The sequence below is a fragment of the Pollachius pollachius genome (assembly GCF_949987615.1).
Source record: "Pollachius pollachius genome assembly, chromosome: 8".
NCBI classification, from domain to species: Eukaryota; Metazoa; Chordata; class Actinopteri; order Gadiformes; family Gadidae; genus Pollachius; species Pollachius pollachius.
Window position 1 is genome coordinate 1,085,255 of NC_136941.1, and position 13,920 is coordinate 1,099,174.

A 13,920-nucleotide genomic window follows, 5' to 3' on the forward strand; every position below is an offset into this window, starting at 1 on the left:
GGAGGGGCCTGCAGGAGCGAGCAAAGCATTTTGATGGCGATCAGTGAAATAAATTATAGTCTTTAACGACCTGATGGATTAATATGATCCCAATTACGCAACGTGTAACCTTGGTGGCATGTGATTGCGATCCCATGTGGGTAAATCATAGACCACCTCCCTGTCCGACATATTCCATTCAGAAAGAATAATTAATTGTACAAAATATCTGTTGACCTATTGTGCAAAGGCAATTAGGCTACAATAGCCAATTCATACAATAGGCCTACTCTAATACAAATATAGATTGCAGACAAACATAAAACAACAATGGTGATCCACTTGGCACCCTGTCACATACTGTATGCCACATATCAGTCCGAAATGGAGGATTTTTTTTGCTCCAAACAAAGAACTTCGCTTCATTTGAGCGCAGGCTGCTGTGGCTCCCGTAGGTCGCACCCTATTGGTCCGCGGATCCGTGACGCATAAACACGGAAGTGCTCTGCTGTCGGGGAAGATGGCAGCTCGCAGGTGTCTCGGGCTCTGGTTCTTTTTAATAACATTATGCGTCGTTTCTACCGGCGCGGACGTGCTCCACACGACACCAGTCTCCGGTGCTGAGAGCAGCGCGGCCGGCGCAGAGACGGTGGTAGCGAGGGGTCTCCCCGGAGCCCCACGGGACCCGGGGGAGCGCACCGCGGCCGAGCCTACCCGGGAGGAGGCGCAGACCGTCCGGACCGGGGAGGAGGAGCAGACCCCAGCCCAGCCGACCCGGGAGGAGGAGGAGGAGGGGCAGGAGCAGACCCGGGAGGAGGAGGAGGAACTGACCAGGGAGGAGGAGGAACTGACCCGGGAGGAGGAGGAGGAGCTGACCCGGGAGGAGGAGGAACTGACCAGGGAGGAGGAGGAACTGACCCGGGAGGAGGAGGAACTGACCCGGGAGGAGGAGGAGCAGACCCCTGCCCAGCAGGAGGAGCAGACCAGGCGGTGGGAGGCGACGGAGTGGGCGGAGGAGCAGGTCCATGATGCTGCCGACCCCCCGTCCCCGCCGGCGTCCAAAGACGACTTCCGGGAGGAGCTGGTGATCCGGCCGCTCCACTCCGGAGACATCTACGCCAGCTTCCAGTTCCGCACCGTCTGGGACGCGGACTTCATGGGAGACCGGAAAGGTATCGAGTCCCGACGGGTCTGTGTGTTGTTCTTGTGTGTTCATTTCAGTCGTTCATTAAGGTACAAACGACCCGTGCCGGCCCTCAGGTGTGCGTGGACCAGCGAGCAGTCCGCCGCGGTGCCTGCGTGCTCGCTTCTAACCCGCGCGTCGCCTTCGTGTTTCCCCCCAGTGTCCCACTACCGGCTGTTCCCCAAGTCGCTGGGCCAGGTGATCACCAAGTTCTCGGTGCGAGAGCTGCACATCTCCTTCACCCAGGGCTACTGGAGGACGGTGCAGTGGGGTCAGCCCTTCCTGCCCTCCCCCCCCGGCGCCGAGCTCTGGGTCTGGTTCCAGGACACGGTCACTGAGTGAGTCGGGAGCCATGGGGGGGTTTGGGGTCGTACGTGGGGTTCAGCGAAAAATAGGAATCAACTTGCAAGTCGTGACCGTCGTTGTGTGTTCGATTCTTATATGTTGTTTTAATGATAACAGTGTGGTTCCGTCGTATCACTTATGACCATATCACCCGGGTTACCCTACCACCTTTATATATACGGTGGCGAGCAGCACGGGAATGAGCAGGCGAAAGCCCAGGTTACAGCAGGTCCCATCTCTCGTGCCCCAAACACCGCACAAGTGTGGCCTTTATTTACACACACACACACACACACACACACACACACACACACACACACACACACACACACACACACAACCTCATCCACCACCATAAGCACCTCAGTGGCGGTGTAGATGTTTGCCAACACCTCCGCCACCGAGGTGGAGTTTATTAAATCCTGCATAATGTCGCTGCCACTAGCGATAGTCCGAACCCTCCCAGGATCCTTTGCAGCACACTGAACACGGTGACCACGTCCACGGTCGCCTAAATATGTAGCCTGCCTATAGAGCGTGGCTAGCGTTAGGAGAACTGAGCACAACCGAAACCAGAGAGCGAATGAAAGAAGACGCTTTGATCCCCCCGGCTTCAGCTTCAGAACGTGACGTTAGCCAGTTAGCAAACGGTCGTAGACGTACGCTTTACTCATTCGTCTGCGGCTCATTTCTCCCCAGCGTGGACGGAACGTGGAAGGAGCTCACCAACGTTCTGTCGGGCATCTTCTGCGCCTCGCTGAACTTCATCGACTCCACCAACACGGTGCAGCCCAGTGCCTCCTTCAAGCCGCTGGGCATCGGCAACGGTACGTGCCCGTTACCACGGCACCCGCACAAACATACAATCAGAGACGTTCCGATACCAACTTTTCCTTCCTGATTCCGATTCCTGAACTTGGGTGTCGGCCGAGTATATACCGATACATCTAGCATTGTAACTACCAGTGGCGGTGGGTCAATAGAGGGCGCCGCCCCTCCGTGAAATATTCACTTGAATATATCTGCCAACTATTAATCAACTATTATCAATACGAAATAAATCAACAAAAATACATAGCGTTTATCCTCGTTTAATTGTGTGATATACTTGTCACTGCCAGCAACCATTTTAATGCGTCTGAACGTCAATGATTTGGGCTAGGCTAGTTATTGGTCATTCATTATAAAGCCCTCCTCCAAGTCAGGGGCGCCGGCCACGTTGAAGTCAATGTAAGCTCGCTAACTGTTTGCTGTCTATCAAGCAGAGACAGCTTTTCATTGGCGCAAGAAAATTCGCCCTCGGGTCGCACCAGTGTGCACCCCAGGCCAATGGTATCGCTTTTCTTTTTTGTTATCACCACATGATTGGACAATTCAGCGAATCAATCAAATAGGCTACCTCCCTCAGCAGCATTCGCGCAGCACAACGACATATAGAGAAGAGATAGATCGCTAACTAGCAGAGAGTTGTAAGCACTTTCCACCATTTTCAGTGAAGGAATTGGACTCCCCAAGCAATGTTATGCTTGAAAGGAGCAAGTAAGTTACATATTAATGTAGTCTTTCGGCCTGTAGCATAGAAACAAAATGAAGCAACTGTCCCATATTTCTAACTGCATTTGAAGTAGAAATTGAGACTCACAAAAAATGGACGCTATAGGACTGAAATTCCATTTTTTTTATGGGGGAGGGGGGGGGAACGCCAGACCCCCTGTCTATTACTGTGCCCCACCAACATTTTAGATCACCAGCCGCCACTGGTAACTATTAATAGCACTTGTTCTTATTGAAGGGTTCGCTTACGATGAAGGCAATGTAAAGTCAGTTCACTTACTTTCGATTTTTTTTATTTCAGTACTCGATAATTTACATTTATAATCTATAATTATAATAATACATCTGTATTCTTGTAGTTAGGCGGGAGCATCCATGTTTTTCCGACTCGGTAGGTGGAACGCACGTAGGTCGGAGATGACGCGTTTCCCATTCCGACTTTGCATCTTCGACTGTTAACGAACGCAGCAGAACACCGTAGTGTTTGTGATGTTCTCTGCCTGTGTAGCGAATGAGCAAGTCACGTGATAGTATCGGATCGGTGCACAGACTTCTGTACTCGCCGATACACAATACTGATTTCTTTATCGGAGGGGTTTCCGATAATCTGTATCAGATCAACTCTACATACAATATATAAAAAAGTACAGTGAGAGGGTTCAGTGATGCATGTTGCATTGTGTTATACGGCTGTAATGTGATCGTTATGGTGATTGTTTATTGGTTTGTGTATTCGTCAAAAACAGTGACGGACCACAGCTTCCTTCGCTACGCGACGCTCCCGCGGGAGATCGTTTGCACCGAGAACCTGACCCCCTGGAAGAAGCTACTGCCATGTGGCTCCAAGGTGTGTGTGCGTGTGTTTGTGTGTGTGCGTCTGTTTGTGTGTGTGTGCGCGCTCACTGCTTACGTGTATAAATGAGTCATTTAAAACAAAGCAAACAGAGCGAGTGTTTGCTCAGACTGCGTAGGAGATGACTAATTGCACACGACGTTGTAAGACTGTGTGGGAGAAGTATAATTGATTTTATGAAACAAAATGATTTTGTGAATTACCGGCCCTAACGACCACCGAACCTCAATCACTGAAGTAGTCTTTATTCCGGTGCTGTCCATGAGATTAAATATTGGGTCAAGTGTTTGGCTACTGCAATGTGCACTTAAAAACATCACTTAGCCTTGTGTATCGTCCTATCCTGGCTCTCTGTGTTGTATGCGGGGAATGGGTTAACCTAGCAGTTGTTCGTGCTTGGCACTTGCTTCTATGAACGTCCTTACTGCACCCACAGAGACATATTGTTGTTTCTCTTTCTTCTGACAAATTTCGCTCTGGATAAAAGCGTCTGCTAAACACCCTGAAAGTAAAAGTACAAACGTGTGTGTGTGTGTGTGCGTGTGTGTGTGTGTGTGTGTCTCCTCTCATCACTGCGGTGGCGGTGGCCTTCAGGCCGGTCTCTCGGTCCTGCTGAAGTCGGAGAAGCTCTTCCACAGCACCTTCCACTCCCAGGCCGTGCACGTGAGGCCCGTCTGCCAGGACCCGCAGTGCCGGACCACCTCCATGGAGCTGCGCCAGACCCTCAACGTGGTGTTCGACCTCCACACCTCTGGCCAGGGCAAACGAGGTGCGCTGGAAACCCGCCGTTCACCCCGCTGTGCTTGAGTCACCGCCTCACAAAGCCGCCTGATTGGGCGACTTGAACCCGAACAGACCCGTACGCCGTGGGGCGCGACGGTTCTGAAACCCAACGACTGGGCTACATTGCTTTTTAAAGGGGTTGTATCGGGGGTCAGCAACCTTTTCAACATGCAGTGCCAGTTTGACATTTTCTCGTTAATGAGTGTGCCTTAAGCAACTGTATATTAAAAATTAAGCTGAATTATGACACAGCGACCAAAAACATTTCCAGAAGACCTGGAATTGTACTATTTCCATATAGTCCACAATCATGCATCAACGTTTTAAATGTTTTTTTGGTTGTTACATTTGCAACATGGGCTTACAAATTATACTTACATATCAGAAACATTCAGAAACTCCTTCAAAAACATATTTGCACTGTGAGAAATGTAAAAAACGGCAATATATGAGAATGTTGGAACCATCCACATCAATATCTTTAAGACATGTACAGCTTTGCAAAACCATGTGAAGGCGATGCATACAGGCCACTTGCAACAATATTTTAAATATTTTCTTCTCTATTACTCACAACATAGGTTTAACACTGCTTTCTGTAACTAATTTAAACATATTTGCACTGGGAGGAAATGCCCAAAACAGAATAGGTTTAGCCATTAGGTGGATACTCCCACATGTGATGTCACTAAAACGCAGGTAGAGGCAGATTGTAATGGTTAACCACCTGGTGGCGTTGTATCACCCCTGTGAACTGCGGTGTACCACTACCATAAACTTTTTCAGATAGTGCAATCAGTGCTGAAATAACGCTAGTTTAAGCAACGCTCGTCCGTCAGGCGAGCGCATTAATTTGTTTTGACTGCGTTTCAAGTGAGTTTATTAAGGAGACATTTGATGTGATTGATGGAAATCGTGATAATCAGTCCACCTTCAAACATTCCTTACTGACAGTGCCTGAGCCTGAAGCACTTTGGAGTATCAATCCTGAAGCATTATTTCTGGTTAACTGGACGACCTTCATGTTGTTATGATAACATATCCTCTAGTCTTTATCAGAAAAGGTGTGCTGTAGAAAAAAAACAATTGTGCCATGTGTCCTTTCATCATTGAAGTATTGCATTTGAAAAGAAAACTGCCACAATTGCTCCCGATACCTTTTACGCTTTAGTTTATTTGCTCCAATCCAGTTGAACGAAACATGGCTGATTAGCGTTCTACATTTTGGAACATTTCGAAAGTTAGCATAAAATGATCTTAACATTGAAGCACGGCTCCAGGCTCCGGTCTCTGTTCTCGTGAAGCTTGTGCCTTAACCTTTAGTGCCAGATGACGGCCGCCAGATCTCCAGGGTTGGTAGTCCATCACACGTGTGTTGTCTGTATCCTGGCTCTCCCTTCAGAGTGGTCGCTGTTCAAGATGTTTTCCCGGACCCTGACGGAGGCGTGTCCGCTGGCCTCCTCCAGCAAGGTGTACGTCGACGTCACGGACAACCCTCAGGTGAGACCCGCCTCCGGAGGGCAGGGCCTGGCACACTCTATGGCAGCCACCTCGTTCTACCTCGTTCTGCTGCACCTCGTTCTGCTGCACCTCACTGCCACCTCACTCTGCTCCACCTCACTCTGCACACTCTATGGCAGCCACCTCGTTCTACCTCGTTCTGCTGCACCTCGTTCTGCTGCACCTCACTCTGCCACCTCACTCTGCTCCACCTCACTCTGCTCCACCTCACTCTGCACACTCTATGGCAGCCACCTCGTTCTACCTCGTTCTGCTGCACCTCGTTCTGCTGCACCTCACTCTGCTGCCAGCCACCTCACTCTACACCACCTCACTCTGCTCCACCTCACTCTGCTCCCTCTATGGCAGCCACCTCGTTCTGCACCTCACTCTGCCACCTCAGTCTGCTTCACCTCACTCTGCTGCCAGCCACCTCACTCTACACCACCTCACTCTGCTGCCTCACTCTGCCGCCTCACTCTGCACCACCTCACTCTGCTGCCTCACTCTGCACCACCTCACTCTGCACCACCTCACTCTGCCGCCTCACTCTGCTGCCTCACTCTGCTGCGTCTCACTCTGCTGCATCTCACTCTGCTGCATCTCACTCTGCACCACCTCACTCTGCCGCCTCACTCTGCTGCGTCTCACTCTGCTGCGTCTCACTCTGCTGCATCTCACTCTGCTGCCAGCCACCTCACTCTGCACCACCTCACTCTGCCGCCTCACTCTGCCGCCTCTCACTCTGCGGCCAGGCACCTCACTCTGCTGCCAGCCACCTCACTCCAGCTGTTTTATCAACTCACTGAGGCGTGAATGCCTTCATGTAAACTGATTTAATTTATACACATTCACACGCCGACGGCGGAGTCAGCCAGGCAGGGCGTCAGCCAGCTCGTCGGGAGCAGTGAGGGTGAGACGTGTCGCTCAGGGACACCTCGACACTCGGCTAGGAGGAGCAAGGGATCGAACTAGCAACCTTCTGGTTACAAGTCAACCCGCTCTGCCTCCTGAGCCACATGCAGCTCTGTCCACTGAGCCGGGCTATGAGGGGCTCGTAGCAGTGGGAGTATTTCCAGGCCATTTCCTTTCCTCCCTTTGAGGCCTTTTTGGGGGAGAACTAAAAAACAAATCATTTTGAGTGGATCATGCGTGAAATTAGGTTGACTTGTTGTAAGTGTTTTGGTTTGTTGTGTTAAATTGATCTTGTGGTTGCTGACAAGTCTTTTAATTCGGGCCTCTGTCATTTCCTCGTTCGGGAATAAATAGGCTGTGGCCGAGAGCTAGCTGCGCTACATTATGGAGCTAGCGGCTGAACAAAAGCACTGGACAGCCGCAGCGAATGAATCGGAGGAACGCGTGCATCCATCTCGGCCGGTTGCTCGCTTAGAGCACGGCACAGAGTCTAACCGGTCCACTGTCAGCTCCGGGGGGGGGGGGGGGGGGGAGAGTTTGCTTTATGGAGTTTGAAGTTTGAGTCGCTCTTCTTTTTCAGTTGAGCTTTCTTTTTGTGTCCTGTGAGACGGATGCCTCCACGTTTTATCGTTGGTGCAGACGACGACTCTGCCAACAAGTTATTTGACTCTCTTTTGTAACAAGTGGAAAGCTAAAGTTAAATGTTATTTATTAAGCACATTAAGACCAAGGGGATGGTGTGCGTGCTTCACCCAAATCCTAAATGGATCAAACGTATAGATATAGCTGAGTAATATGGCTCTCAAGCCTGAAGAATACGGACCTTAGGCCTGAGGGATATGGCTCTGAAGCCAGCATCGTTGACGCGGACCACGACATTGTTTCCAAATTGGAAATCGCCATTGGGCGTTTCCATAACCTAGTGTGTGTGTGTGTGTGTGTTTGTGTGTGTGTGTGTGTGTGTGTGTGTGTGTGTGTCCGTCCGTGTCCCTCCGTCAGGGGGAGCAATTTGAGCTGACCCCGGCCACGCCCCTGCTGACCCAGGCCGTGGTGCTGGGAGACCGGAGGACGTACTCCGTCTACGACCTCACCCAGCAGGCCTCCTTCGGGTCCTCACGCTCCCTCAACATGCTGCTGCGCTGGAAGGCCACCGATGGTGAGGGGGGGGGGCGGGGGGGGTGATAAACAAAGAAGATGGAGAAAGCGTGTCCGATTCAATTCAAAGAACTTTATTTATCACGTGAGGGAACTTCATTTGTGGTCAGGCGCATACAAAGAAGACATTTTTCATCAATAAATAGTTAGTAATCATGTACAAGAATAAATAATTTCTTAAAAGCTAAAAACGCGCTGCGGGTAGGGGTGGAGGCATTGGTAGAGAGAATGGATTATTAGTTGGTGGAAGGTGAATAGGTTAAAGTGTGAAGTGATGGGTTGGGTTGGGCGGGATGGGGGGCTTACTGTTTATTTAGTAAGCGTTAGAAAGGGTTTTATGCTGCAGTCTTTGGTTTGGACTTGATGGGTAGGTACACTACAAAGGTTTGGGGTCACCCAGACAATTTCAGGTTTTCCATGAAACCTCCCGCTTTTTATTCAACCGTTTTCAGCTGTGCTAACATAATTGCACAAGGGTTTTCTCATCATCAATAAGCCTTTTAACACGATTGGCCAAACAATGTACCATTAGAACACAGGAGTGATGGCTGCTGGAAATGGGCCTCTGAACACCTCCGTAGATATTCTATTAAAAATCTGGAATCAGCTGGAATAGTAATTTACTACATTAACAATGTCTAGACTGTATTTCTGATTAAATTAATGTTATTTTCTTTGAAAAAAAACTGTGCTTCCCTTTAAAAAATAAGGACATTTCTAAGTGACCCCAAACTTTTGAATGATATTGTATGTCGAAATAGTCTAATAAACTCCAGAATAGCCTACAACAATGTTTTTCCACCTGTGGTACGCAAGGGTACTGCAAGGGTCCATGTATTTGTTTCGTGAAATATACATATTTTCAATGATAAGAATGACAAATAATGAATAATTAATTCCTCATTATAAATACATATCTTAAACATATAAAGTAAATATAGCATTATGGCTTGTTGATATTTAAAAAAATAGTGTCACTTTGTGCTGTCCATCGTTTGTGTTCCGTTGTTATGTTTTGTGTTCATTTGCGTTTGCTTAATAATCACACGTGGAGGGCTGGCAGCGCTGCTGACCTTTCCTTCGCCTGTTTCTCCGCGGCCGCGGTGAAGTGATACTTGTGCATGAAGGGGCAGCCGACACCCTCTGCTCAGCCGTGTGTATTTATCCATCGTATGCTGTCTGCATTTGAGGTGGCCCCTGAACGGTCTGGATGAGCGCTCAGGGGCCCACCTTGCATCACACAGACTGGCCCCTGCTGCAGCCCTCTGATTCCTGACCCCCTGTCCCCCCCCCCCTCCCCTCCCAGGCGAGATGCTGCGGCCGCTGCTTCACAGCGAGCGCTACGTGGCGGGATACGGCCTGCAGGCGGGCGAGATCCACACGCTGATATACAACCACCACCCGTACCGCGCCTTCCCAGTACTGCTGCTGTCCACCGTGCCCTGGTACCTGCGGCTCTACATCCACACGCTGACCGTCAGCAGCAAGGGCAAGGACAACCGGCCCAGTGAGTCGAGCCGTTCCCGCCCCGCCCCGCCGCGGGGACGGACACTGAACACTCCCAGTCACCTTCACACACGGGCCCTTACCGGAGAGAGCGTCGGACTGTGTGCACGCAGTCCGACGCTGTATGCACTGTATACAGTACAGCGCATACAGCGTCGGACTGGATGCACTTTTTTTTTTCCCCAATGCTCCCTCACTGTCACTTTAAGCATGCGCTGGAGAATGTATGCAAATGTGTGTGTGAGGTTGTGGGAGGGTAGAGGGGGTGTATAGCTGGGCATTGTATTGTATTGTTTTGTATAGTTTTATGTTCTATGTTTTTAACTAACTGTTTTTATCATTTATAATTGTGTGTGCCGCATCTGCTAACCCTTGACCCACCAAATGCTTTTCTTAATGCAATGTCCCCATTTGGCGCTGAGCCGTGTTTACCGTCTCCGATCCCACTCCGCTTCCTCGCGTTCTGCTGGTGAAGCAGAAAGGCTTCACCTACAACTAGCTAGTCTCCGTAGAACGCTTTGACTTTAAGGCCGGTTTATAGTCCTCCGTATGCGTATTTAGGAATCCTACTATGGCCACGCAGAGACCCGCCGTATTCTGTCTGTGATTGGCCGGGTTGCATGCAACTCAACTGGACGCTTTAGAACTCTATGGTACCCTCGCTGCGAGCATTCGAGAGCGACACAAAATAACCCTAACCCCTAACCATAGCAGCTAATATCAAGCCAGTAAAAGCGCGATAGTCAAATCCACATACAGTTGAATCAAAGATAGGGGTGACATGTGGGACGGACCAATCAGAAATAGAGGCGGGCGTGTCTTTTGGGGATATTGGTGTGGCCGTAGTAGGATTCATAATGTTGCCCTCCGCCATAGTCCTCCGTTTATAGTCATTTATAGTCCTTCCGTCGTTTCATGACATGAGGCTCCTTAGTCATCCATCACATCCTGCTACCCCCCAGGCTACATCCACTACCAGCCATCCAAGGACCGGGAGAGACCCCACCTTCTGGAGATGCTGCTGCAGCTGCCGCCCAACTCCGTCACCGAGGTCACGGTGGAGTTCGACAGGGCGCTGCTCAAGTGGACCGAGTACACCCCCGACCCCAACCACGGCTTCTACGTCGGGTACGTCTTGTCGAGCGCCGACAAGGAACCCCCCCGTAAACAAAGTACAAGTCTTCTTCAGCGCGGCCGATGGGCCGATTCGGTCCAGCGGGTTAAAGGCAGTAGGTTTGGTTCCGAGCGGTGCTGCAGTGAAACGGTTACAGTGCAGTTAAAACAAGAAAGCAAACGCCAAATAAACCAACAATGTCATGTTGGATACATAGCTAACACACACTCCCTTCATTTAAACAGGCCTTCAAAACCCATCTTATTTAAGATCGTTTTCGCCACCCCTCCCCTTCTCTCCTCCTTTTATACATTTTTACTTATGTACGTATTCGTTTTGTGTTCGTTCACTCTGTAAAGCGTCTTTGAGTATATAGAAAAGGGCTACTTCAGTCAAATGTATTATTAACATCATTATTATTATCAACGTCGTCGTGGCGATGACCTGGCGTTGTGGTTTCAGGTCGTCGGTCATCAGCGCCCTGGTACCCAGCGTGGTCGCCATGGACACCAACAGCACCCTGGACCGCCCGCTCTTCAGCAGCTTGTGAGCACCGGCCTGTTGCCACGACAACGACACACACCCGCGCCACACTGGTCCTTCTCTGCCCGTTCCGTAACTGAATTCAAATCGGCATCGAGATGTAATAGACCTCTGAAGAATAAGTCCCGCCTCCGAGTCTGAAGTTTTGAACTGCACACTTTCTCCCTCTAGTTTCGACTGGGTTTTTGGACTGTCGGTGCCGTTAAACTAGCATTAATAATCGTTTACTAATTCAACGGCACCGACAATCCAAAAGCCCAGTCGAAACTAGAGGGAAAAAGTGTGCAGTTCAAAACGTGAGCAGCTTTTACTTCCTCGCCACCTACAGAGTTTGTTATGTCCGGTCATTCTAAAACGCCACGTTATTTCCCAGAGACATTTAACGAGGGATCCGGGAGCTTTCGGAGGCGGGACTTACTCTTCAGAGGCCTATAGAACGCGATATGCAAATCACAAAGGCTGCGATTGGGATTGGTCACTGTTACTGACTGGAGATCAGCAAGATTAGTATTTATGTTTCTTTTACAACTCAATAGTTAAATAAAGATGTATCAATTCATGCATCAATTCAGACCTGCATCAATAGACCTGGCCTAACGGAAAGAGCTGTTTATATGTTGACTGCTTACAATGTTGTGTTGGTCAGACTATAGAATGGTTTATTGCATGAGGAATAATGAATAATACAGAACATAAGGAACTTTGAAAAAGAAAAAAATCGCATATTAAATCACAATCGCAATACCGGTCGAAACGATCGCGATCCGATCATTAAACCGTTCAGCCCCTTCCGTAACCGAACGTAACGCCTCCCCCTTGTGGCCTCTGCCGGTACAGCTTCCCCTGCAAGGAGGAGGCCAGCTACTTCATGCGCGTCTACACGGAGCCGCTGCTGGTCAACCTGCCCACGCCCGACTTCAGCATGCCCTACAACGTCATCTGCCTGACCTGCACCGTGGTCGCCGTGGGTTACGGCTCCCTGTACAACCTGCTGACGCGCACCTTCCAGGTGGACGAGCCCAGCCCCGGGCTCGCCAAGCGCATCGCCAACGTCATCCGCCGGTTCAGGGGGGTGCCGCCGCTATGAGGGCAGTGACAGGAAGTGACGTCACGGCTAGCGGTGGTGAGCGGAGGCGGGACGGTTAAGCTCGCCCGCTCGAGCCGGACAACGGGAAGGTCTGTTGTTCGGGGGGGGAGGGAAGTCTCTTGTTCGGGGGGGGGGGAAGTCTCTTGTTCGGGGGGGGAAGTCTCTTGTTCGGGGGGGGGAAGTCTGTTGTTCGGGGGGGGGGGGTCAAGCACTGTTGTTCTGCGTTTGTTTGTTTTTGAAGGAGGGACAGTTGGGTTTCTTTTAGGGTTCGGATTCTTTTGCTGCTGATGGATTTTTTTCATTTGTGTTCTAACGGATGAACGGGGGCCGGATCGGGTTCCCAGAGGAAGGAGAAGCAACGTTCTCCGTCGCTCTGCTGCAGTGACGACTCGTTTTTTGTTTTTTTTTTGGTTTCCCCCTGGTGTGAGACCCGTCTGTTTTCAACCCGGTGATGTCACTCCTGCTGCGGGCCAATCAGAGGGCTGTTCTACTCCTGAGGGCTGGGAGTCCTTGTGATTAAAACGTGTGATGGGGGAAAATGTACAAACTGTAAAAAAAAACCTGGCATTTATTGTAGCTTTTATACACCTATTGAAAATAACTCGATAGATTTTAATTAAATCCGAATTTGAATGAGTGGAGCATGTTTGCCATTTTAGGATCACTTACACTGTGGGAACTTCAAATTTACCTTAACGTGCATGAATTAGCGCATGTGTTTCTCCATCTCCAAAAGCTTTTTTTCTTCTTGGGTCACTTTTGCAAGACTGCAACATGCTTACTAGATCATCTTTATTCTGACCTGTTTCCATAGGGAGAACGGGTGGTCATATTTATTTGTTCAGAATCATGTTAACGGGAATAAATCTATTCATATAATAATGACAATGGGTGAGTATTCTCCATTGATCTTCTCCACTTACAACTATTTATTACGATGTTTTGGGGTCAATGAGAATTCTTTTGAATAATTATGAAAATAAAGGTTTATTTAAAAACATTCTTGTCAAAGTGTATATAATGCTTGACATGCACACACACACGCACGCATGCACGCACACGCGCACACACACTGCTCTGTTAAATAGGTCTACTTTTTGGCGTGTGCGCAAATGGACAACGCCCTCACTGTTCAGCTCGGGAGAGGACACACGGCTGCCCCTTTGTGTATGTGTTCATTCACATTGTCGTTTGTTGTGTGTAACATGATTGAGACTAGGTTGTCCGTGAACCACCTTCTCTAAACGTATGACGCCCTGAGACATTGAATTAGACTACAGCTATTAATGCACTCAAGGCAATAAGAATTAGGAAGTACAACAAGAAAGTGTGAATGGCATGGATTGGAATCGATCATGTTGTGGCTCGTGTGTTTTTTGTTTTTTACTACCAAGGCCCAACAG

At 49.5% G+C, this 13,920-nt stretch overlaps 1 protein-coding gene across 1 annotated transcript; it reads left to right on the forward strand.

Annotated features, from left to right (window-relative positions):
- Nucleotides 1–486: 486 nt before the first annotated feature.
- Nucleotides 487–12,614, forward strand: pigt (phosphatidylinositol glycan anchor biosynthesis, class T). Its single transcript, XM_079741818.1, has 11 exons — nucleotides 487–1,151; nucleotides 1,323–1,500; nucleotides 2,207–2,334; nucleotides 3,808–3,908; nucleotides 4,509–4,683; nucleotides 6,100–6,197; nucleotides 8,112–8,268; nucleotides 9,574–9,774; nucleotides 10,736–10,901; nucleotides 11,350–11,433; nucleotides 12,268–12,614. Exons 1-11 carry the CDS (start codon nucleotides 500–502, stop codon nucleotides 12,515–12,517), a joined length of 2,190 nt encoding a protein of 729 aa, XP_079597944.1. The 5' UTR covers nucleotides 487–499; the 3' UTR covers nucleotides 12,518–12,614.
- The last annotated feature ends 1,306 nt before the right edge of the window (nucleotides 12,615–13,920 follow it).

Bases quoted from the DNA above. Each gene is read 5' to 3' on its own strand.
- pigt (XM_079741818.1), top strand. From the start codon at position 500: ATGGCAGCTCGCAGGTGTCTCGGGCTCTGGTTCTTTTTAATAACATTA. The intron at 2,335-3,807 runs GTACGTGCCCGT...CGTCAAAAACAG, and splicing joins GCCGCTGGGCATCGGCAACG to TGACGGACCACAGCTTCCTT. The intron at 3,909-4,508 runs GTGTGTGTGCGT...GGTGGCCTTCAG, and splicing joins TACTGCCATGTGGCTCCAAG to GCCGGTCTCTCGGTCCTGCT.